General features: G+C 53.4%; 1 protein-coding gene across 3 annotated transcripts in view; it reads right to left on the bottom strand.

Annotated features, from left to right (window-relative positions):
• mta2 (metastasis associated 1 family, member 2) overlaps positions 1 to 14,720 on the bottom strand; it is a 93,737-nt gene extending 79,017 nt beyond the window's left edge. For all 3 annotated transcript variants that reach the window (XM_068021528.1, XM_068021529.1, XM_068021527.1), the window contains exon 1: positions 14,613 to 14,720. In XM_068021528.1, the coding sequence (XP_067877629.1) occupies positions 14,613 to 14,640 (28 nt within the window). In that variant the 5' untranslated portion in view covers positions 14,641 to 14,720. The remainder of the gene's footprint in view (positions 1 to 14,612) is intronic.
• Positions 14,721 to 27,938: the final 13,218 nt, after the last annotated feature.

Below are 27,938 nucleotides of genomic sequence, written 5' to 3' on the forward strand. Positions count from 1 at the left end.
AAGAAATCAACCATTTCACGTGCCGTGACAATTACAGGAAGCCCTCTTTCAGACTTCACTGCCCCTCAGAACAAAACCATCACAACACACCCCATGCTGTTGAAGCAGTGACATAGCATGCCCTGCACCCCGCCCCCCCACACACACAGCTCTGTCATAACACCCCACTGTCGCATTCAGTGTCACACATGGGGAAAAGCAACAAGTGGAACGGAAGCACTTCTGTATTTCATAAACGCACAAATTACTGCGGGCTGCACATGCATTCCCCTCCTCCCGCCCCTACAATCGTTTCCTCTGCTTTCCAAGGCAGTGACTCATGGTTCCACAAGCAACACCCATTCTCGCCCAAGTGACCATTCAAATGTGCCTAGGATAGAGTCAACATTCGACTGTCAAGCATGGGTATAATGTCAGCCAGAACCCGCCCTGCTCCCAACATCCACTCCCAGTTGGAGTCAACTTAGAGAGGAACTTATGCTGAGCCAATTAGGCCCCAGCTGGAGTATTGTGTCCAATTCCGGGCCCCATACTTTAGGAAGGATGTCAAGGCCTTGGAGAGGGTGTGGAGGAGATTTACTAGAATCATCCCAGGAACGAGAACTTCAGTTAATATGGAGACTAGAGAAACTGGGATTGTTCTCCTTAGAGCAGAGAAGGTTAAAAGGAGATTTAACAGAGGTTTTCAGAATTATGAAGGGTTTTGATAGAGTAAATAAGGAGAAACTGTTTCCAGTGCCAGGAATGTCGGTAACCAGAGGACACAGATTTAAGATAATTGACAATGAGCTAGAGGGAGAGACGAAGAGAATTTTTAAAAATACAGCAAGTTGTTGTGATCTGGAACACGCTGCCTGCAAGGACAGTGGAAACAGATTCAAATGTAACTTTCAAAGAGGAATTGGATATAAACTCAGAATCATGGAAACTTACAGTACAGAAGACCATTCAGCCCACCGCGCAAGTGCTAGCTCTTTGAAAGAGCAGCTGTACTTACTACCAAACCCTCACTTACTGTCAGTCACCCTATAAGTTCCTCAACCTCAATGATCTGCCCAAGTCCCTTTAAAAATTATTTATGGAATCAGTTTCCGCCACCTTTTTCAGGTCGCGTATTCCAGATTCTGATAACCGAGTGCAAACATTTCTCATCTCCCCTTTGGTGACATCTATGACCTCTGGTTATCGACCCACTCATCAGAGGGAATAATTTTTCTTTATCTACTCTATTAAAACCTCTCCATCTTGAAAAGGGCCATGAGGAAAGTGCAATGGGGAGTGGGACTAATTGGATCTATATCACTTTCAAAAAACCACACAGGGACGATGGGCCAAATGGCCTACTTCTGTGCAGTATGAACCTACAGCTGTCAGGGGAAGACTCAAACCAGCTACGCCCCATCGCTGCTCCATCCGAGTTTGGCCAACAAGCAGGGAGAGCATGAAACCCGGGCTCTCCCTGTTTCGAATGCTTCAGTTAAACAAAGGCCCATTGCTAGTGCAACAGATTTGACTCCAGAAAGACCTCTAGCAATGCCAAAAAGGGTTGCATTTTAAAAAGGCCTGTTGTTGACCTGGGAAATATTAGAATGGATTATGTGCAAAGAGGGAAATAAAGGCCTTATCTAGGGTTACCTGGAATTCTGTCAACACCAACAGCAGTGGTTTCCAATTATTCACTATGTTTCAAGGGTCCCACAAACCATTTGTAAATACCGACAGGCTCCAGGGGAACCCTGCAAGAACCGACAGGCTCCCGGGGACCCCCTGTATGTACCGACAGGCTCCCGGGGACCCCCTGTATGTACCGACAGGCTCCCGGGGACCCCCTGTATGTACCGACAGGCTCCCGGGGACCCCCTGTATGTACCGATAGGCTCCCGGGGACCCCCTGTATGTACCGATAGGCTCCCGGGGACCCCCTGCATGTACTGACAGGCTCCCGGGGACCCCCTGCAGATACTGACACTCCCGGGGACCCCCTGCAGATACTGACACTCCCGGGGACCCCCTGCAGATACTGACACTCCCGGGGACCCCCTGCAGATACTGACACTCCCGGGGACCCCCTGCAGATACTGACACTCCCGGGGACCCCCTGCAGATACTGACACTCCCGGGGACCCCCTGTAAATACCAACACGCTCCCAGGGTGGGGTGAGGGGCAATGCTGAGGGGCTGCACTGAGGGAGTGTGCCCTGGCTGAGGGGCCACACCAAGGGAGCGCCGCCCTGGCCAAGGGACCTCTCTGAGGGACAGCACCGAGGGAGCATCGCCCTGGCCGAGGGGCTGCACCAAGGGAGCGCCGCCCTGGCCAAGGGACCTCTCCGAGGGACAGCACCGAGGGAGTGTGCCCTGGCCGAGGGGCCACACCAAGGGAGCGCCGCCCTGGCTGAGGGGCTGCACCAAGGTGCAGCACTGCACTGGCCGAAAGATCGTCCTTTGGATGAGATGTTAATCTGAGGCCCCCAGGAAGCGGACGATGATCACATGGCCACTATTGGAAGAAGAGCAGGGGAGTTAGCATCGGTGCCCTGCGGCTAATATTTAGCCATCAACAAACAGATTATCTGTCAATATCACAGTTCTTTTTGTGGCAGCTTGCTGTGCACAAAATGGCTGCCACTTTTCCTACATTACTTAATTGGTTACAAAGCACTTTGGGACGTCCTGAGGTTGTGAAAGACACTGTATAAACAGGAGATTTTTTCTTTCCTGCAAACATTAGAAATGTCAAGTATACACATGCCGCAGTACGATTTCCACAATGGCCAAACATCTGAAGCGGTATGACATGTGGATGGACTGTTTCAAAAGAAATGAAAGACAATGCAACCACTTCTCTGGACTGCTTAGTGTGTAAGTGTACAGCCTGATGTGCAACAGACCAATTAGGCTACCAAAGCCTAGCTTAGATGTTTAGGTTTGCATTATGCCAGTCAATTTCAGCCAGAGCAGCAGCAGGAATACTACAATCAGCCTTTTTATTCCTGTTCTAAGGAGGACAGGAATAAAATGGTTCATGAGCCAGTGATCCTGGGTGAAAGGTACACCTATGCTCAAGTCGGGCAAGATTGGGCCTGAGCTACTGGACTCCTGCTTTCCACCCTTTTCAGCCCATTTAAATCTCTGCTGGCCTGCATCCTAACTGACACCAAGTTCGCAGCACTCCCTGACCTACGTGGACTCCTAATCTGGCCCCGATTTTAAAATTCTCTCCTACGTGTTCAAATCTGTCCATGGCCTCGCCCCTCCCTATCTCTGTAACTTCCTCCAGGATCACAACCCTCTGAGATCTCTACACTCCTCCAATTCTGGCCTCTTGAGCATTCACCAATTGCCATCACTCCACCACTGGCGGCCGTGCCTTCAGCTGCCTGGGGGCCAAAAGCTCTGAAATTCCCTCCCTAAACCTCTCCGCCTCTCTCTTTCCCTCCCTCTTTAAGACACTTGTTAAAACCTCTCTCTTTGACCAAGCTTTTGGTCAGGTGTCCTAATATTGCTTTACATGGCTCAGTGTCAAATTGTCTGATTACACTGCAAAGCACCCTGGGGCTTTTTGCTATGTTAAGGTTGCATTAAAAATGCAAGCTGCGTATGCTCAGCAAAGCTCGCAAAGAGTGGGGGAGCATGACAGGAATCTGTGGAACCACACACCTTGGAGAAGGGTGAGAGGAGAAAAATTAAATTACCAAGAAGTATTTTAAATGCGTCCCTGCCTTCAGGAGGGAGTCGGACTGGTTCTTCTCTGGGTCCAAGATTGCATCATATAGAAGGCAAGGGCTTCATGGATAACACTCGATCCATGTGATCTCCTAGACAGGATTTCAATCCTGGAAAGGGGGGGGTGCGGAGAGGAAGCTTCTAGCCTATTATTTCCCCTTATTGACCCTGGGTTTTTTGCTTCTCCTGGGAGAGTACATGGTAGTCATGTATGTCCATGTGTAAAAAGAACCCAAGCTTCCTCCCCCCCCCCCCCAGAACTAATAAAAGGAAATGCAAGCGATGGTTTTGTTGGTGGGGTGGGGTGGGGAAAGAGCATAAGAAATAGGAGCAGGAGTAGGCCATTCAGCCCCTCAAGACTGCCCCACCATTCAATACGATCATGGCTGATCTGGCCCAGACCTCAACTCCCCGATATTTCAAAAAATTATCGACCTCCTCTTTAAATACTTTGTGATCGAGCCTCTACGACTCTCTGGGGTAGAGAATTCCAGACATTCACTACCCCCTGAGAGAAGAAATTCCTTCCCATCTCAGTTTTGAATGAGTGCCCCCTTATTCTGTAACTATATCCTCTAGTTTGAGATTCCCCCACTAGTGGAAACATCTTCTCAACATCTACCCTATCGAGCCCCCTCAGAATCCTGCACGTTTCAATCAGATCACCATCTAAACTCTAATGAATAAAGGCCTAATCTGTTTAGTCGTTCTTGATAAGTCAACCCCTTCATCCCAGGAATCAGCCTAGTGAATCTCTTTTGAACTGCCTCCAATGCCGGTATATCCTTTCTTAAATACGGGGACCAAAACTGTACACAGTACTCCAGGTGCGGCCTCACCAACACCCGGTGCAGTTGTAACAAGACTTCCCTATTTTTAAACTCCAACCCCCCAGCAATAAAGGCCAAAATTCCAAAGGAGAAAGCATCATAGCATTGCATGACCAATTACAGTCCACAAATCCAGTGCCTTGGAGAAAAGGAAAAAGCAGCCTGGGAATCCAGTTCTCTCTAATCAATGGCCTCAGATTAAGAGAGTCTATTATTTTATCCTTTCAGACTAAGGCCGACAGATTGAAATGACGCCAGGCTGTTTTAGTCTTCACGTGCACCTCATCTTTGGAATCCCATCATGGATCAAAGCCAACGACCCCTCGATTTCCCGATTCTCTCTTGTGGATCACTGGGGCCTTAGCTCAGGCTGCAATACCACCGAGGGCCGATTATATAATCTTAACTTGGTCAAACTGCAGACACCCTCTTGACTGTGAAGCCCACCCAAGCTTTGTCAAGTTGTCTCTGCCAAGTGAGCATTTTAATTTCCCACCCACCCACTTCCCCCATACCTGGCAGACTCTTAAGACACTCTTATTTTGTTTGGATTTAGGTGGTGGAAAGAGATCAGGTACATTAAAACATTCAGGGCTGGTCACTCGAAGCCACAACTATTCTGAATGTAGGGAACTCGTACCTTGTTTTATGATAATTGGCTTGGATCTGTGACAGGATTCTTTCAAAAGACAACCTTACTCTATCATATTCCACAAACACACACAAAACTCTTGAATTCCTCTCCAGAGTTCATGGAGTTCTAAAGACTCTGGCTTGCTGCTTCCTCGATTCTCATCAGCTTTCCAACTCTTGCTCTGCCTTGCTGATCTACTGCTTTATAAACTTGTAACTTTCTCTCTCTCTACCTCCCCCCACCATTGTACATGCCCCCTCCACCCTGAATTCTCTGTACTTTCATCCTGAAATGATCACCCCAGCAGTTTCACCTCTCTGCCATACTGGCCCACATGGTCTAATAACTGCATGCTCGCAAGCTTCTGGCAATTTTAGCCTCCAATCTTCAGACTTATTTTACATTTACTGGATTCTGTTCTTTCTCTGCCCCACTTTCAGACCCTCTTGTTGCCTACTCTTGCCTAGTGGGGTTTTTTCCAACTTTCCCAAATCTCCGACACCTTTTCCCCACCTCCAATTCCCTTTTTGGCTGTGACTCCATTTTATTTGGCAGATTACCCAACATTTGAACTCCTTTTGCTCATCGCCCAATTGCAGACCATAACCCCATCTCGGATAACCGAATTACTCAATACCCCAACTTCACACCACATTTTCAACAACACCTGAACACAGACTTAGTTTGTTTCATACAGCCAATCTCAGAATCTATTTCGACTAAACTCCAGATTCCAATGTGCTCCTTTCCCCCTGGCCTCGGACCCCAATGTGCTCCTTTCCCCCTGGCCTCGGACCCCAATGTGCTCCATTCCCCCTGGCCTCGGACCCCAATGTGCTCCTTTCCCCCTGGCCTCGGACCCCAATGTGCTCCTTTCCCCCTGGCCTCGGACCCCAATGTGCTCCTTTCCCCCTGGCCTCGGACCCCAATGTGCTCCTTTCCCCCTGGCCTCGGACCCCAATGTGCTCCTTTCCCCCTGGCCTCGGACCCCAATGTGCTCCTTTCCCCCTGGCCTCGGACCCCAATGTGCTCCTTTCCCCCTGGCCTCGGACCCCAATGTGCTCCTTTCCCCCTGGCCTCGGACCCCAATGTGCTCCTTTCCCCCTGGCCTCGGACCCCAATGTGCTCCTTTCCCCCTGGCCTCGGACCCCAATGTGCTCCTTTCCCCCTGGCCTCGGACCCCAATGTGCTCCTTTCCCCCTGGCCTCGGACCCCAATGTGCTCCTTTCCCCCTGGCCTCGGACCCCAATGTGCTCCTTTCCCCCTGGCCTCGGACCCCAATGTGCTCCTTTCCCCCTGGCCTCGGACCCCAATGTGCTCCTTTCCCCCTGGCCTCGGACCCCAATGTGCTCCTTTCCCCCTGGCCTCGGACCCCAATGTGCTCCTTTCCCCCTGGCCTCGGACCCCAATGTGCTCCTTTCCCCCTGGCCTCGGACCCCAATGTGCTCCTTTCCCCCTGGCCTCGGACCCCAATGTGCTCCTTTCCCCCTGGCCTCGGACCCCAATGTGCTCCTTTCCCCCTGGCCTCGGACCCCAATGTGCTCCTTTCCCCCTGGCCTCGGACCCCAATGTGCTCCTTTCCCCCTGGCCTCGGACCCCAATGTGCTCCTTTCCCCCTGGCCTCGGACCCCAATGTGCTCCTTTCCCCCTGGCCTCGGACCCCAATGTGCTCCTTTCCCCCTGGCCTCAGACCCCAATGTGCTCCTTTCCCCCTGGCCTCAGACCCCAATGTGCTCCTTTCCCCCTGGCCTCAGACCCCAATGTGCTCCTTTCCCCCTGGCCTCAGACCCCAATGTGCTCCTTTCCCCCTGGCCTCAGACCCCAATGTGCTCCTTTCCCCCTGGCCTCAGACCCCAATGTGCTCCTTTCCCCCTGGCCTCAGACCCCAATGTGCTCCTTTCCCCCTGGCCTCAGACCCCAATGTGCTCCTTTCCCCCTGGCCTCAGACCCCAATGTGCTCCTTTCCCCCTGGCCTCAGACCCCAATGTGCTCCTTTCCCCCTGGCCTCAGACCCCAATGTGCTCCTTTCCCCCTGGCCTCAGACCCCAATGTGCTCCTTTCCCCCTGGCCTCAGACCCCAATGTGCTCCTTTCCCCCTGGCCTCAGACCCCAATGTGCTCCTTTCCCCCTGGCCTCAGACCCCAATGTGCTCCTTTCCCCCTGGCCTCAGACCCCAATGTGCTCCTTTCCCCCTGGCCTCAGACCCCAATGTGCTCCTTTCCCCCTGGCCTCAGACCCCAATGTGCTCCTTTCCCCCTGGCCTCAGACCCCAATGTGCTCCTTTCCCCCTGGCCTCAGACCCCAATGTGCTCCTTTCCCCCTGGCCTCAGACCCCAATGTGCTCCTTTCCCCCTGGCCTCAGACCCCAATGTGCTCCTTTCCCCCTGGCCTCAGACCCCAATGTGCTCCTTTCCCCCTGGCCTCAGACCCCAATGTGCTCCTTTCCCCCTGGCCTCAGACCCCAATGTGCTCCTTTCCCCCTGGCCTCAGACCCCAATGTGCTCCTTTCCCCCTGGCCTCAGACCCCAATGTGCTCCTTTCCCCCTGGCCTCAGACCCCAATGTGCTCCTTTCCCCCTGGCCTCAGACCCCAATGTGCTCCTTTCCCCCTGGCCTCAGACCCCAATGTGCTCCTTTCCCCCTGGCCTCAGACCCCAATGTGCTCCTTTCCCCCTGGCCTCAGACCCCAATGTGCTCCTTTCCCCCTGGCCTCAGACCCCAATGTGCTCCTTTCCCCCTGGCCTCAGACCCCAATGTGCTCCTTTCCCCCTGGCCTCAGACCCCAATGTGCTCCTTTCCCCCTGGCCTCAGACCCCAATGTGCTCCTTTCCCCCTGGCCTCAGACCCCAATGTGCTCCTTTCCCCCTGGCCTCAGACCCCAATGTGCTCCTTTCCCCCTGGCCTCAGACCCCAATGTGCTCCTTTCCCCCTGGCCTCAGACCCCAATGTGCTCCTTTCCCCCTGGCCTCAGACCCCAATGTGCTCCTTTCCCCCTGGCCTCAGACCCCAATGTGCTCCTTTCCCCCTGGCCTCAGACCCCAATGTGCTCCTTTCCCCCTGGCCTCAGACCCCAATGTGCTCCTTTCCCCCTGGCCTCAGACCCCAATGTGCTCCTTTCCCCCTGGCCTCAGACCCCAATGTGCTCCTTTCCCCCTGGCCTCAGACCCCAATGTGCTCCTTTCCCCCTGGCCTCAGACCCCAATGTGCTCCTTTCCCCCTGGCCTCAGACCCCAATGTGCTCCTTTCCCCCTGGCCTCAGACCCCAATGTGCTCCTTTCCCCCTGGCCTCAGACCCCAATGTGCTCCTTTCCCCCTGGCCTCAGACCCCAATGTGCTCCTTTCCCCCTGGCCTCAGACCCCAATGTGCTCCTTTCCCCCTGGCCTCAGACCCCAATGTGCTCCTTTCCCCCTGGCCTCAGACCCCAATGTGCTCCTTTCCCCCTGGCCTCAGACCCCAATGTGCTCCTTTCCCCCTGGCCTCAGACCCCAATGTGCTCCTTTCCCCCTGGCCTCAGACCCCAATGTGCTCCTTTCCCCCTGGCCTCAGACCCCAATGTGCTCCTTTCCCCCTGGCCTCAGACCCCAATGTGCTCCTTTCCCCCTGGCCTCAGACCCCAATGTGCTCCTTTCCCCCTGGCCTCAGACCCCAATGTGCTCCTTTCCCCCTGGCCTCAGACCCCAATGTGCTCCTTTCCCCCTGGCCTCAGACCCCAATGTGCTCCTTTCCCCCTGGCCTCAGACCCCAATGTGCTCCTTTCCCCCTGGCCTCAGACCCCAATGTGCTCCTTTCCCCCTGGCCTCAGACCCCAATGTGCTCCTTTCCCCCTGGCCTCAGACCCCAATGTGCTCCTTTCCCCCTGGCCTCAGACCCCAATGTGCTCCTTTCCCCCTGGCCTCAGACCCCAATGTGCTCCTTTCCCCCTGGCCTCAGACCCCAATGTGCTCCTTTCCCCCTGGCCTCAGACCCCAATGTGCTCCTTTCCCCCTGGCCTCAGACCCCAATGTGCTCCTTTCCCCCTGGCCTCAGACCCCAATGTGCTCCTTTCCCCCTGGCCTCAGACCCCAATGTGCTCCTTTCCCCCTGGCCTCAGACCCCAATGTGCTCCTTTCCCCCTGGCCTCAGACCCCAATGTGCTCCTTTCCCCCTGGCCTCAGACCCCAATGTGCTCCTTTCCCCCTGGCCTCAGACCCCAATGTGCTCCTTTCCCCCTGGCCTCAGACCCCAATGTGCTCCTTTCCCCCTGGCCTCAGACCCCAATGTGCTCCTTTCCCCCTGGCCTCAGACCCCAATGTGCTCCTTTCCCCCTGGCCTCAGACCCCAATGTGCTCCTTTCCCCCTGGCCTCAGACCCCAATGTGCTCCTTTCCCCCTGGCCTCAGACCCCAATGTGCTCCTTTCCCCCTGGCCTCAGACCCCAATGTGCTCCTTTCCCCCTGGCCTCAGACCCCAATGTGCTCCTTTCCCCCTGGCCTCAGACCCCAATGTGCTCCTTTCCCCCTGGCCTCAGACCCCAATGTGCTCCTTTCCCCCTGGTCTCAGACCCCAATGTGCTCCTTTCCCCCTGGTCTCAGACCCCAATGTGCTCCTTTCCCCCTGGTCTCAGACCCCAATGTGCTCCTTTCCCCCTGGTCTCAGACCCCAATGTGCTCCTTTCCCCCTGGTCTCAGACCCCAATGTGCTCCTTTCCCCCTGGTCTCAGACCCCAATCTGCTCCTTTCCCCCTGGTCTCAGACCCCAATCTGCTCCTTTCCCCCTGGTCTCAGACCCCAATCTGCTCCTTTCCCCCTGGTCTCAGACCCCAATCTGCTCCTTTCCCCCTGGTCTCAGACCCCAATCTGCTCCTTTCCCCCTGGTCTCAGACCCCAATCTGCTCCTTTCCCCCTGGTCTCAGACCCCAATGTGCTCCTTTCCCCCTGGTCTCAGACCCCAATGTGCTCCTTTCCCCCTGGTCTCAGACCCCAATGTGCTCCTTTCCCCCTGGTCTCAGACCCCAATGTGCTCCTTTCCCCCTGGTCTCAGACCCCAATGTGCTCCTTTCCCCCTGGTCTCAGACCCCAATGTGCTCCTTTCCCCCTGGTCTCAGACCCCAATGTGCTCCTTTCCCCCTGGTCTCAGACCCCAATGTGCTCCTTTCCCCCTGGTCTCAGACCCCAATGTGCTCCTTTCCCCCTGGTCTCAGACCCCAATGTGCTCCTTTCCCCCTGGTCTCAGACCCCAATGTGCTCCTTTCCCCCTGGTCTCAGACCCCAATGTGCTCCTTTCCCCCTGGTCTCAGACCCCAATGTGCTCCTTTCCCCCTGGTCTCAGACCCCAATGTGCTCCTTTCCCCCTGGTCTCAGACCCCAATGTGCTCCTTTCCCCCTGGTCTCAGACCCCAATGTGCTCCTTTCCCCCTGGTCTCAGACCCCAATGTGCTCCTTTCCCCCTGGTCTCAGACCCCAATGTGCTCCTTTCCCCCTGGTCTCAGACCCCAATGTGCTCCTTTCCCCCTGGTCTCAGACCCCAATGTGCTCCTTTCCCCCTGGTCTCAGACCCCAATGTGCTCCTTTCCCCCTGGTCTCAGACCCCAATGTGCTCCTTTCCCCCTGGTCTCAGACCCCAATGTGCTCCTTTCCCCCTGGTCTCAGACCCCAATGTGCTCCTTTCCCCCTGGTCTCAGACCCCAATGTGCTCCTTTCCCCCTGGTCTCAGACCCCAATGTGCTCCTTTCCCCCTGGTCTCAGACCCCAATGTGCTCCTTTCCCCCTGGTCTCAGACCCCAATGTGCTCCTTTCCCCCTGGTCTCAGACCCCAATGTGCTCCTTTCCCCCTGGTCTCAGACCCCAATGTGCTCCTTTCCCCCTGGTCTCAGACCCCAATGTGCTCCTTTCCCCCTGGTCTCAGACCCCAATGTGCTCCTTTCCCCCTGGTCTCAGACCCCAATGTGCTCCTTTCCCCCTGGTCTCAGACCCCAATGTGCTCCTTTCCCCCTGGTCTCAGACCCCAATGTGCTCCTTTCCCCCTGGTCTCAGACCCCAATGTGCTCCTTTCCCCCTGGTCTCAGACCCCAATGTGCTCCTTTCCCCCTGGTCTCAGACCCCAATGTGCTCCTTTCCCCCTGGTCTCAGACCCCAATGTGCTCCTTTCCCCCTGGTCTCAGACCCCAATGTGCTCCTTTCCCCCTGGTCTCAGACCCCAATGTGCTCCTTTCCCCCTGGTCTCAGACCCCAATGTGCTCCTTTCCCCCTGGTCTCAGACCCCAATGTGCTCCTTTCCCCCTGGTCTCAGACCCCAATGTGCTCCTTTCCCCCTGGTCTCAGACCCCAATGTGCTCCTTTCCCCCTGGTCTCAGACCCCAATGTGCTCCTTTCCCCCTGGTCTCAGACCCCAATGTGCTCCTTTCCCCCTGGTCTCAGACCCCAATGTGCTCCTTTCCCCCTGGTCTCAGACCCCAATGTGCTCCTTTCCCCCTGGTCTCAGACCCCCATGTGCTCCTTTCCCCTGGTCTCAGGCCTCAATGTGCTCCCTTCCCCTGGTCTCAGGCCTCAATGTGCTCCTTTCCGCCTAGTCTCAGACCCCAATGTGCTCCTTCCCCAGAGTCTCAGACCCCAATGTGCTCCTTCCCACCCCCCCTCCAGTCTCAGACCCCAATGAGCTCCTTCCCACCCCCGATCCAGTCTCAGACCCCAATGTGCTCCTTCCCACCCCCCCTCCAGTCTCAGACCCCAATGAGCTCCTTCCCACCCCCCATCCAGTCTCAGACCCCAATGTGCTCCTTCCCACCCCCCCCCCCAATCTCAGACCCCAATGTGCTCCTTCCCAACCCCCCTCCAGTCTCAGACCCCAATGTGCTCCTTTCCCCTGGTCTCAGGCCTCAATGTGCTCCCTTCCCCTGGTCTCAGGCCTCAATGTGCTCCTTTCCGCCTAGTCTCAGACCCCAATGTGCTCCTTCCCCAGAGTCTCAGACCCCAATGTGCTCCTTCCCACCCCCCCTCCAGTCTCAGACCCCAATGTGCTCCTTCCCACCCCCCCCCAATCGCAGTCCCCAATGTGCTCCTTCCCACCCCCACCCTCAGACCCCAATGTGCTCCTTCCCACCACCCCCCCCCAATCTCAGACCCCAACGTGCCCCCTCCCACCCGCCCACCCCCAATCTCAGACCCCAATGTGCTCCTTCCCACCGCCCCCCTCAATCTCAGACCCCAATGTGCTCCTTCCCACCCCCCCCAATCTCAGACCCCAATGTGCTCCTTCCCACCCCCCCCCCAATCTCAGACCCCAATGTGCTCCTACCCACCCATCCCCCAATCAGACCCCAATGTGCTCCTTCCCACCCCCCCAATCTCAGACCCCAATGTGTACCTTCCCACCACCCCCCCAATCTCAGACCCCAATGTGCTCCTTCCCACCCCCCCAATCTCAGACCCCAATGTGTTCCTTCCCACCCCCCCAATCTCAGACCCCAATGTGTTCCTTCCCACCCACCCCCCCAATCTCAGACCCCAATGTGCTCCTTCCCACCCACCCCCCCAATCTCAGACCCTAATGTGCTCCTTCCCACCCCCCCAATCTCAGACCCCAATGTGCTCCTTCCCACCCCCCCATCTCAGACCCCAATGTGCTCCTTTCCCCTGGTCTCAGGCCTCAATGTGCTCCTTTCCGCCTAGTCTCAGGCCTCAATGTGCTCCTTTCCGCCTAGTCTCAGACCCCAATGTGCTCCTTCCCCAGAGTCTCAGACCCCAATGTGCTCCTTCCCACCCCCCCTCCAGTCTCAGACCCCAATGTGCTCCTTCCCACCCCCCCCCAATCGCAGTCCCCAATGTGCTCCTTCCCACCCCCACCCTCAGACCCCAATGTGCTCCTTCCCACCACTCCCCCCAATCTCAGACCCCAACGTGCCCCCTCCCACCCGCCCACCCCCAATCTCAGACCCCAATGTGCTCCTTCCCACCGTCCCCCCCAATCTCAGACCCCAATGTGCTCCTTCCCACCCCCCCCCCAATCTCAGACCCCAATGTGCTCCTTCCCACCCCCCCCCAATCTCAGACCCCAATGTGCTCCTACCCACCCATCCCCCAATCAGACCCCAATGTGCTCCTTCCCACCCCCCCAATCTCAGACCCCAATGTGTTCCTTCCCACCACCCCCCCAATCTCAGACCCCAATGTGCTCCTTCCCACCCCCCCAATCTCAGACCCCAATGTGTTCCTTCCCACCCCCCCAATCTCAGACCCCAATGTGTTCCTTCCCACCCCCCCAATCTCAGACCCCAATGTGTTCCTTCCCACCCACCCCCCCAATCTCAGACCCCAATGTGCTCCTTCCCACCCACCCAATCTCAGACCCCAATGTGCTCCTTCCCACCCACCCCCCCAATCTCAGACCCTAATGTGCTCCTTCCCACCCCCCCAATCTCAGACCCCAATGTGCTCCTTCCCACCCCCCCATCTCAGACCCCAATGTGCTCCTTCCCACCCCCCCCAATCTCAGACCCCAATGTGCTCCTTCCCACCCCCCCAATCTCAGACCCCAATGAGCTCCTTCCCACCCCCCCAATCTCAGACCCCAATGTGCTCCTTCCCACCCCCCCCACCAATCTCAGACCCCAATGTGCTCCTTCCCACCCCCCCAATCTCAGACCCCAATGTGCTCCTTCCCACCCCCCCAATCTCAGACCCCAATGTGCTCCTTCCCATCCCCACGTCTCAGACCCCAATGTACTCCTTCCCACCCCACTCCAGTCTCAGACCCCAATGTGCTCCTTCCCACCCCCACCCTCCAGTCTCAGACCCCAATGTGCTCCTTCCCATCCCCACGTCTCAGACCCCAATGTACTCCTTCCCACCCCACTCCAGTCTCAGACCCCAATGTGCTCCTTCCCACCCCCACCCTCCAGTCTCAGACCCCAATGTGCTCCTTCCCAACCCCCCTCCTGTCTCAGACCCCAATGTGCTCCTTCCCAACCCCCCTCCTGTCTCAGACCCCAATGTGCTCCTTCCCAACCCCCCTCCTGTCTCAGACCCCAATGTGCTCCTTCCCAACCCCCCTCCTGTCTCAGACCCCAATGTGCTCCTTCCCAACCCCCCTCCTGTCTCAGACCCCAATGTGCTCCTTCCCAACCCCCCTCCTGTCTCAGACCCCAATGTGCTCCTTCCCAACCCCCCTCCAGTCTCAAACCCCAATGTGCTCCTCCCCGACCCCTCCAGTGTCAGACCCCAATGTGCTGCTCCCCTCCCCCCACCCAGTCTCAGACCCCAATGTGCTGCTCCCCTCCCCCCACCCAGTCTCAGACCCCAATTTGCCTCAAGTCACTCATTTCCTTCTCCTCCAGCTCTGGCCTCTTCTTATAAGTTTGCTTCCTTGCTGCTTTCACTTCCCTTCTCCCCCAGCCCCTCAAACCCCACAAACACAGACAGACAGACAGTGCCCAGTTGGGCTCTCACTCACCTCCGACCCTGTACATGTTGGCTGCCATCTCTCTCTCTCTCTCGGTGTGCCCGGCGCCGCTCCGGTCTCAGGGACACTTCACCACCCACCACCCCCCCACCCCCCCACACTCACACCCCACCCCCTCCCCGTCCCCTCCTCTTCACTCACTCACTCACTCTCTCTCTCTCCTCCTTATTCCTTTACCCGGCTTCTCCTCCTCCCCTTTCGGATCCTGAACTCCAGAGGAGAGGGTTTCACCCCCTCCTCTCCCAGCAGCAGCGATCGATGCAATCCCCCCCCCCCCTTCCCCCACTCACCCCTCACTCCTCCCCGGAGCGCGAGCCGCCGCCGCTGGAAGGTTGACCCGGGCGGGCGGGCGGGAGTGGGTGAGTGGCCCCGCTTTGCCGACCCCGGGAGCGCCCGTTCCCCGCTTCAGTCGCCGGTCCGCCGGCTGGCCGAACGGCCTCTCCTCACAGCCGCGTCTACCGGAGCCGCGATATTCCGCTCCCCGCCCGCCCCCGACCCCCGGCCCCGGCCCCCCGCCCGCTCTCCTCACACGGCAGCTGCGGGAGTGAAGTTTACCCCCATTCCCCCCTCTCTCTCTCTCTCTCTGGGAATTGAAAGTCGGTTGAAGTCGAGTTTCTGCTGCCGGCGCCCGCGGCCTCCCTCCACCTGGGTGAGTGTATGGATGGTAATGTCTCTCTCCACCGGCCCGGTTACTCACTCCCTCACTCACACTCTCTCTCTCTCTCTCTCTCACACACTCCCTTCCTCTTCCTCGCGATCCCCCTGTGACGTCAGTCAGGCCAGTTCCGGGAAGCCGGCGCCGAACGGGTTAAACCCGTCACCCCAGGCAACCGCGGGCCCGACCCTTCACCCCTCACCTCTCACCCCTCACCGCGGGGACACCGGCAGGCGGCAAGGGAGAGTTTGTCCCCTTAAAACACTGAGACACTGACAGAGTGACACAGACAGAGTGACACTGACACTGACAGAGTGACACAGACAGAGTGACACTGACAGAGTGACACTGACAGAGTGACACAGACAGAGTGACACTGACACTGACAGAGTGACACAGACAGAGTGACACTGACACTGACAGAGTGACATTGACAGAGTGACACTGACAGAGTGACACAGACAGAGTGACACTGACACTGACAGAGTGACATTGACAGAGTGACACAGACAGAGTGACACTGACACTGACAGAGTGACACAGACAGAGTGACACTGACAGAGTGACACAGACAGAGTGACACTGACACTGACAGAGTGACATTGACAGAGTGACACTGACACTGACAGAGTGACACAGACAGAGTGACACTGACACTGACAGAGTGACATTGACAGAGTGACACTGACAGAGTGACACAGACAGAGTGACACTGACACTGACAGAGTGACATTGACAGAGTGACACTGACACTGACAGAGTGACACAGACAGAGTGACACTGACACTGACAGAGTGACATTGACAGAGTGACACTGACAGAGTGACACAGACAGAGTGACACTGACACTGACAGAGTGACATTGACAGAGTGACACAGACAGAGTGACACTGACACTGACAGAGTGACACAGACAGAGTGACACTGACACTGACAGAGTGACACAGACAGAGTGACACTGACAGAGTGACACAGACAGAGTGACACTGACACTGACAGAGTGACATTGACAGAGTGACACTGACACTGACAGAGTGACACAGACAGAGTGACACTGACACTGACAGAGTGACATTGACAGAGTGACACTGACAGAGTGACACAGACAGAGTGACACTGACACTGACAGAGTGACATTGACAGAGTGACACAGACAGAGTGACACTGACACTGACAGAGTGACACAGACAGAGTGACACTGACACTGACAGAGTGACACAGACAGAGTGACACTGACAGAGTGACACAGACAGAGTGACACTGACACTGACAGAGTGACATTGACAGAGTGACACTGACACTGACAGAGTGACACAGACAGAGTGACACTGACAGAGTGACATTGACAGAGTGACACTGACAGAGTGACACAGACAGAGTGACACTGACACTGACAGAGTGACATTGACAGAGTGACACAGACAGAGTGACACTGACACTGACAGAGTGACACAGACAGAGTGACACTGACACTGACAGAGTGACACAGACAGAGTGACACTGACAGAGTGACACAGACAGAGTGACACTGACACTGACAGAGTGACACAGAGTGACACTGACACTGACAGAGTGACATTGACAGAGTGACACTGACACTGACAGAGTGACACAGACAGAGTGACACTGACACTGACAGAGTGACACTGACAGAGTGACACTGACAGAGTGACACAGACAGAGTGACACTGACACTGAGAGTGACATTGACAGAGTGACACTGACACTGACAGAGTGACACAGACAGAGTGACACTGACAGAGTGACACAGACAGAGTGACACTGACACTGACAGAGTGACACAGAGTGACACTGACACTGACAGAGTGACATTGACAGAGTGACACTGACACTGACAGAGTGACACAGACAGAGTGACACTGACACTGACAGAGTGACACTGACAGAGTGACACTGACAGAGTGACACAGACAGAGTGACACTGACACTGACAGAGTGACATTGACAGAGTGACACTGACACTGACAGAGTGACACAGACAGAGTGACACTGACACTGACAGAGTGACATTGACAGAGTGACACTGACACTGACAGAGTGACATTGACAGAGTGACACTGACACTGACAGAGTGACACAGACAGAGTGACACTGACACTGACAGAGTGACACAGACAGAGTGACACTGACACTGACAGAGTGACATTGACAGAGTGACACTGACAGAGTGACACAGACAGAGTGACACTGACACTGACAGAGTGACATTGACAGAGTGACACAGACAGAGTGACACTGACACTGACAGAGTGACACAGACAGAGTGACACTGACACTGACAGAGTGACATTGACAGAGTGACACTGACACTGACAGAGTGACACAGACAGAGTGACACTGACACTGACAGAGTGACACAGACAGAGTGACACTGACAGAGTGACACAGACAGAGTGACACTGACACTGACAGAGTGACATTGACAGAGTGACACTGACACTGACAGAGTGACACAGACAGAGTGACACTGACACTGACAGAGTGACATTGACAGAGTGACACTGACAGAGTGACACAGACAGAGTGACACTGACACTGACAGAGTGACATTGACAGAGTGACACAGACAGAGTGACACTGACACTGACAGAGTGACACAGACAGAGTGACACTGACACTGACAGAGTGACACAGACAGAGTGACACTGACACTGACAGAGTGACACAGACAGAGTGACACTGACAGAGTGACACAGACAGAGTGACACTGACACTGACAGAGTGACACAGAGTGACACTGACACTGACAGAGTGACATTGACAGAGTGACACTGACACTGACAGAGTGACACAGACAGAGTGACACTGACACTGACAGAGTGACACTGACAGAGTGACACTGACAGAGTGACACAGACAGAGTGACACTGACACTGACAGAGTGACATTGACAGAGTGACACTGACACTGACAGAGTGACACAGACAGAGTGACACTGACACTGACAGAGTGACACAGACAGAGTGACACTGACACTGACAGAGTGACATTGACAGAGTGACACTGACACTGACAGAGTGACATTGACAGAGTGACACTGACACTGACAGAGTGACACAGACAGTGTGACACTGACACTGACAGAGTGACACAGACAGAGTGACACTGACACTGACAGAGTGACATTGACAGAGTGACACTGACAGAGTGACACTGACACTGACAGAGTGACATTGACAGAGTGACACAGACAGAGTGACACTGACACTGACAGAGTGACACAGACAGAGTGACACTGACACTGACAGAGTGACATTGACAGAGTGACACTGACACTGACAGAGTGACACAGACAGAGTGACACTGACACTGACAGAGTGACATTGACAGAGTGACACTGACAGAGTGACACAGACAGAGTGACACTGACACTGACAGAGTGACATTGACAGAGTGACACAGACAGAGTGACACTGACACTGACAGAGTGACACAGACAGAGTGACACTGACACTGACAGAGTGACACAGACAGAGTGACACTGACAGAGTGACACAGACAGAGTGACACTGACACTGACAGAGTGACACAGAGTGACACTGACACTGACAGAGTGACATTGACAGAGTGACACTGACACTGACAGAGTGACACAGACAGAGTGACACTGACACTGACAGAGTGACACTGACAGAGTGACACTGACAGAGTGACACAGACAGAGTGACACTGACACTGACAGAGTGACATTGACAGAGTGACACTGACACTGACAGAGTGACACAGACAGAGTGACACTGACACTGACAGAGTGACACAGACAGAGTGACACTGACACTGACAGAGTGACATTGACAGAGTGACACTGACACTGACAGAGTGACATTGACAGAGTGACACTGACACTGACAGAGTGACACAGACAGAGTGACACTGACACTGACAGAGTGACACAGACAGAGTGACACTGACACTGACAGAGTGACATTGACAGAGTGACACTGACAGAGTGACACAGACAGAGTGACACTGACACTGACAGAGTGACATTGACAGAGTGACACAGACAGAGTGACACTGACACTGACAGAGTGACACAGACAGAGTGACACTGACACTGACAGAGTGACATTGACAGAGTGACACTGACACTGACAGAGTGACACAGACAGAGTGACACTGACACTGACAGAGTGACACAGACAGAGTGACACTGACAGAGTGACACAGACAGAGTGACACTGACACTGACAGAGTGACATTGACAGAGTGACACTGACACTGACAGAGTGACACAGACAGAGTGACACTGACACTGACAGAGTGACATTGACAGAGTGACACTGACAGAGTGACACAGACAGAGTGACACTGACACTGACAGAGTGACATTGACAGAGTGACACAGACAGAGTGACACTGACACTGACAGAGTGACACAGACAGAGTGACACTGACACTGACAGAGTGACACAGACAGAGTGACACTGACAGAGTGACACAGACAGAGTGACACTGACACTGACAGAGTGACATTGACAGAGTGACACTGACACTGACAGAGTGACACAGACAGAGTGACACTGACACTGACAGAGTGACATTGACAGAGTGACACTGACAGAGTGACACAGACAGAGTGACACTGACACTGACAGAGTGACATTGACAGAGTGACACAGACAGAGTGACACTGACACTGACAGAGTGACACAGACAGAGTGACACTGACACTGACAGAGTGACACAGACAGAGTGACACTGACAGAGTGACACAGACAGAGTGACACTGACACTGACAGAGTGACATTGACAGACTGACACTGACAGAGTGACACAGACAGAGTGACACTGACAGAGTGACATTGACAGAGTGACACTGACAGAGTGACACAGACAGAGTGACACTGACACTGACAGAGTGACATTGACAGAGTGACACAGACAGAGTGACACTGACACTGACAGAGTGACACAGACAGAGTGACACTGACACTGACAGAGTGACACAGACAGAGTGACACTGACAGAGTGACACAGACAGAGTGACACTGACACTGACAGAGTGACACAGAGTGACACTGACACTGACAGAGTGACATTGACAGAGTGACACTGACACTGACAGAGTGACACAGACAGAGTGACACTGACACTGACAGAGTGACACTGACAGAGTGACACTGACAGAGTGACACAGACAGAGTGACACTGACACTGACAGAGTGACATTGACAGAGTGACACTGACACTGACAGAGTGACACAGACAGAGTGACACTGACACTGACAGAGTGACATTGACAGAGTGACACTGACACTGACAGAGTGACATTGACAGAGTGACACTGACACTGACAGAGTGACACAGACAGAGTGACACTGACACTGACAGAGTGACACAGACAGAGTGACACTGACACTGACAGAGTGACATTGACAGAGTGACACTGACAGAGTGACACAGACAGAGTGACACTGACACTGACAGAGTGACATTGACAGAGTGACACAGACAGAGTGACACTGACACTGACAGAGTGACACAGACAGAGTGACACTGACACTGACAGAGTGACATTGACAGAGTGACACTGACACTGACAGAGTGACACAGACAGAGTGACACTGACACTGACAGAGTGACACAGACAGAGTGACACTGACAGAGTGACACAGACAGAGTGACACTGACACTGACAGAGTGACATTGACAGAGTGACACTGACACTGACAGAGTGACACAGACAGAGTGACACTGACACTGACAGAGTGACATTGACAGAGTGACACTGACAGAGTGACACAGACAGAGTGACACTGACACTGACAGAGTGACATTGACAGAGTGACACAGACAGAGTGACACTGACACTGACAGAGTGACACAGACAGAGTGACACTGACACTGACAGAGTGACACAGACAGAGTGACACTGACACTGACAGAGTGACACAGACAGAGTGACACTGACAGAGTGACACAGACAGAGTGACACTGACACTGACAGAGTGACACAGAGTGACACTGACACTGACAGAGTGACATTGACAGAGTGACACTGACACTGACAGAGTGACACAGACAGAGTGACACTGACACTGACAGAGTGACACTGACAGAGTGACACTGACAGAGTGACACAGACAGAGTGACACTGACACTGACAGAGTGACATTGACAGAGTGACACTGACACTGACAGAGTGACACAGACAGAGTGACACTGACACTGACAGAGTGACACAGACAGAGTGACACTGACACTGACAGAGTGACATTGACAGAGTGACACTGACACTGACAGAGTGACATTGACAGAGTGACACTGACACTGACAGAGTGACACAGACAGTGTGACACTGACACTGACAGAGTGACACAGACAGAGTGACACTGACACTGACAGAGTGACATTGACAGAGTGACACTGACAGAGTGACACAGACAGAGTGACACTGACACTGACAGAGTGACATTGACAGAGTGACACAGACAGAGTGACACTGACACTGACAGAGTGACACAGACAGAGTGACACTGACACTGACAGAGTGACACAGACAGAGTGACACTGACACTGACAGAGTGACACAGACAGAGTGACACTGACAGAGTGACACAGACAGAGTGACACTGACAGAGTGACACAGAGTGACACTGACACTGACAGAGTGACATTGACAGAGTGACACTGACACTGACAGAGTGACACAGACAGAGTGACACTGACACTGACAGAGTGACACTGACAGAGTGACACAGACAGAGTGACACTGACACTGACAGAGTGACATTGACAGAGTGACACTGACACTGACAGAGTGACACAGACAGAGTGACACTGACACTGACAGAGTGACACAGACAGAGTGACACTGACACTGACAGAGTGACATTGACAGAGTGACACTGACACTGACAGAGTGACATTGACAGAGTGACACTGACACTGACAGAGTGACACAGACAGAGTGACACTGACACTGACAGAGTGACATTGACAGAGTGACACTGACACTGACAGAGTGACACAGACAGAGTGACACTGACACTGACAGAGTGACACAGACAGAGTGACACTGACACTGACAGAGTGACATTGACAGAGTGACACTGACACTGACAGAGTGACACAGACAGAGTGACACTGACAGAGTGACACAGACAGAGTGACACTGACACTACAGAGTGACATGACAGAGTGACACTGACAGAGTGACACAGACAGAGTGACACTGACACTGACAGAGTGACATTGACAGAGTGACACTGACACTGACAGAGTGACACAGACAGAGTGACACTGACACTGACAGAGTGACATTGACAGAGTGACACTGACACTGACAGAGTGACACAGACAGAGTGACACTGAGACACTGACAGAGTGACATTGACAGAGTGACACTGACACTGACAGAGTGACACAGACAGAGTGACACTGAGACACTGACAGAGTGACACTGACACTGACAGAGTGACATTGACAGAGTGACACTGACACTGACAGAGTGACACAGACAGAGTGACACTGACACAGACAGAGTGACACTGACACTGACAGAGTGACACAGACACTGACAGAGTGACACTGACAGAGTGACACTGACAGAGTGACATTGACAGAGTGACACTGACAGAGTGACACTGACACTGACAGAGTGACACAGAGACACTGACAGAGTGACACTGACAGAGTGACACTGACAGAGTGACATTGACAGAGTGACACTGAGACACTGACAGAGTGACACTGACAGAGTGACACTGACAGAGTGACATTGACAGAGTGACACTGAGACACTGACAGAGTGACACTGAGACACTGACAGAGTGACACTGACAGAGTGACACTGAGACACTGACAGAGTGACACAGACAGAGTGACACTGACACTGACAGAGTGACACAGACAGAGTGACACTGAGACACTGACAGAGTGACACTGACAGAGTGACACTGACACAGACAGAGTGACACTGACAGAGTGACACTGACAGAGTGACACTGAGACACTGACAGAGTGACACAGACAGAGTGACACTGACACTGACAGAGTGACACAGACAGAGTGACACTGAGACACTGACAGAGTGACACTGAGACACTGACAGAGTGACACTGACAGAGTGACACTGACAGAGTGACATTGACAGAGTGACACTGAGACACTGACAGAGTGACACTGACAGAGTGACACTGACAGAGTGACACTGACAGAGTGACACTGAGACACTGACAGAGTGACACTGACAGAGTGACACTGACAGAGTGACATTGACAGAGTGACACTGAGACACTGACAGAGTGACACTGAGACACTGATAGAGTGACACTGACAGAGTGACACTGAGACACTGACAGAGTGACACAGACAGAGTGACACTGACACTGACAGAGTGACACAGACAGAGTGACACTGAGACACTGACAGAGTGACACTGACAGAGTGACACTGACACTGACAGAGTGACACTGACAGAGTGACACTGAGACACTGACAGAGTGACACTGACACTGACAGAGTGACACAGACAGAGTGACACTGAGACACTGACAGAGTGACACTGACAGAGTGACACTGACACAGACAGAGTGACACTGACAGAGTGACACTGACACAGACAGAGTGACACTGACACTGACAGAGTGACACTGACAGAGTGACACTGACAGAGTGACACTGAGACACTGACAGAGTGACACTGACAGAGTGACATTGACAGAGTGACACTGAGACACTGACAGAGTGACACTGAGACACTGACAGAGTGACACTGACAGAGTGACACTGAGACACTGACAGAGTGACACTGAGACACTGACAGAGTGACACTGACAGAGTGACACTGACAGAGTGACATTGACAGAGTGACACTGAGACACTGACAGAGTGACACTGAGACACTGACAGAGTGACACTGAGACACTGACAGAGTGACACAGACAGAGTGACACTGACACTGACAGAGTGACACAGACAGAGTGACACTGAGACACTGACAGAGTGACACTGACAGAGTGACACTGACACAGACAGAGTGACACTGACAGAGTGACACTGACAGAGTGACACTGAGACACTGACAGAGTGACACAGACAGAGTGACACTGACACTGACAGAGTGACACAGACAGAGTGACACTGAGACACTGACAGAGTGACACTGACAGAGTGACACTGACACAGACAGAGTGACACTGACAGAGTGACACTGACACAGACAGAGTGACACTGACACTGACAGAGTGACACTGACAGAGTGACACTGACAGAGTGACACTGAGACACTGACAGAGTGACACTGACAGAGTGACACTGAGACACTGACAGAGTGACACTGACAGAGTGACACTGAGACACTGACAGAGTGACACTGACAGAGTGACACTGACACAGACAGAGTGACACTGACAGAGTGACACTGACACAGACAGAGTGACATTGACAGAGTGACACTGACAGAGTGACACTGACACTGACAGAGTGACACAGACAGAGTGACACTGACACTGACAGAGTGACACAGACAGAGTGACACTGACACTGACAGAGTGACACTGACAGAGTGACACTGAGACACTGACAGAGTGACACTGACAGAGTGACACTGACACAGACAGAGTGACATTGACAGAGTGACACTGAGACACTGACAGAGTGACACTGACAGAGTGACACTGACAGAGTGACACTGACACAGACAGAGTGACATTGACAGAGTGACACTGAGACACTGACAGAGTGACACTGACAGAGTGACACTGAGACACTGACAGAGTGACACTGACAGAGTGACACTGACACTGACAGAGTGACACAGACACAGACAGAGTGACACTGACAGTGACACTGAGACACTGACAGAGTGACACTGACAGAGTGACACTGACACTGACAGAGTGACACAGACACAGACAGAGTGACACTGACAGAGTGACACTGAGACACTGACAGAGTGACACTGACACTGACAGAGTGACACAGACACAGACAGAGTGACACTGACAGAGTGACACTGAGACACTGACAGAGTGACACTGACACTGACAGAGTGACACTGAGACACTGACAGAGTGACACTGACACTGACAGTGACACTGACAGAGTGACACTGACACTGACAGAGTAACACTGACAGAGTGACACTGACACTGACAGAGTTGCACTGACAGAGTGACACTGACACTGACAGAGTGACACAGACAGAGTGACACTGACACTGACAGAGTGACACTGACAGAGTGACACTGAGACACTGACAGAGTGACACAGACAGAGTGACACTGACACTGACAGAGTGACACAGACAGAGTGACACTGAGACACTGACAGAGTGACACTGACAGAATGACACTGACACTGACAGAGTGACACAGACAGAGTGACACTGACACTGACAGAGTGACACTGACAGAGTGACACTGACACTGACAGAGTGACACAGACAGAGTGACACTGACACTGACAGAGTGACACTGACAGAGTGACACTGAGACACTGACAGAGTGACACTGACAGAATGACACTGACACTGACAGAGTGACACAGACAGAGTGACACTGACACTGACAGAGTGACACAGACAGAGTGACACTGACACTGACAGAGTGACACTGACAGAGTGACACTGACAGAGTGACACTGAGACACTGACAGAGTGACACAGACAGAGTGACACTGAGACACTGACAGAGTGACACTGACAGAATGACACTGACACTGACAGAGTGACACAGACAGAGTGACACTGACACTGACAGAGTGATACAGACAGAGTGACACTGACACTGACAGAGTGACACAGACAGAGTGACACTGACACTGACAGAGTGACACTGACAGAGTGACACTGACAGAATGACACTGACACTGACAGAGTGACACAGACAGAGTGACACTGAGACACTGACAGAGTGACACTGACAGAATGACACTGACACTGACAGAGTGACACTGACAGAGTGACACTGAGACACTGACAGAGTGACACTGACAGAATGACACTGACACTGACAGAGTGACACAGACAGAGTAACACTGACACTGACAGAGTGACACAGACAGAGTGACACTGAGACACAGACAGAGTGACACTGACAGAATGACACTGACACTGACAGAGTGACACAGACAGAGTGACACTGACACTGACAGAGTGACACAGACAGAGTGACACTGAGACACTGACAGAGTGACACTGACAGAATGACACTGACACTGACAGAGTGACACAGACAGAGTGACACTGAGACACTGACAGAGTGACACTGACAGAATGACACTGAGACACTGACAGAGTGACACTGACACTGACAGAGTGACACTGACAGAGTGACACTGACACTGACAGAGTGACACTGACAGAATGACACTGACACTGACAGAGTGACACAGACAGAGTGACACTGACACTGACAGAGTGACACAGACAGAGTGACACTGACACTGACAGAGTGACACTGACAGAGTGACACTGAGACACTGACAGAGTGACACTGACAGAATGACACTGACACTGACAGAGTGACACAGACAGAGTGACACTGAGACACTGACAGAGTGACACTGACAGAATGACACTGACACTGACAGAGTGACACTGACAGAGTGACACTGAGACACTGACAGAGTGACACTGACAGAATGACACTGACACTGACAGAGTGACACAGACAGAGTAACACTGACACTGACAGAGTGACACAGACAGAGTGACACTGAGACACTGACAGAGTGACACTGACAGAATGACACTGAGACACTGACAGAGTGACACTGACACTGACAGAGTGACACAGACAGAGTGACACTGACACTGACAGAGTGACACAGACAGAATGACACTGAGACACTGACAGAGTGACACTGACAGAATGACACTGACACTGACAGAGTGACACAGACAGAGTGACACTGAGACACTGACAGAGTGACACTGACAGAATGACACTGAGACACTGACAGAGTGACACTGACACTGACAGAGAGACACAGACAGAGTGACACTGAGACACTGACAGAGTGACACTGAGACACTGACAGAGTGACACTGACAGAGTGACACTGACACTGACAGAGTGACACAGACAGAGTGACACTGACACTGACAGAGTGACACAGACAGAGTGACACTGACACTGACAGAGTGACACTGAGACACTGACAGAGTGACACTGACAGAGTGACACTGAGACACTGACAGAGTGACACTGACACTGACAGAGTGACACAGACAGAGTGACACTGAGACACTGACAGAGTGACACTGACAGAGTGACACTGACACTGACAGAGTGACACAGACAGAGTGACACTGAGACACTGACAGAGTGACACTGAGACACTGACAGAGTGACACTGACACTGACAGAGTGCCACTGACAGAGTGACACAGACAGAGTCACACTGAGACACTGACAGAGTGACACTGACAGAGTGACACTGAGACACTGACAGAGTGACACTGACAGAGTGACACTGACAGAGTGACACTGAGACACTGACAGAGTGACACTGACAGAGTGACACTGAGACACTGACAGAGTGACACTGACACAGACAGAGTGACACTGAGACACTGACAGTGACACTGACAGAGTGACACTGAGACACTGACAGTGACACTGAGACACTGACAGAGTGACACTGACACAGACAGAGTGACACTGAGACACTGACAGTGACACTGACAGAGT

This window comes from Heterodontus francisci, chromosome 44 (genome assembly GCF_036365525.1).
Source record: "Heterodontus francisci isolate sHetFra1 chromosome 44, sHetFra1.hap1, whole genome shotgun sequence".
NCBI lineage: Eukaryota > Metazoa > Chordata > Chondrichthyes > Heterodontiformes > Heterodontidae > Heterodontus > Heterodontus francisci.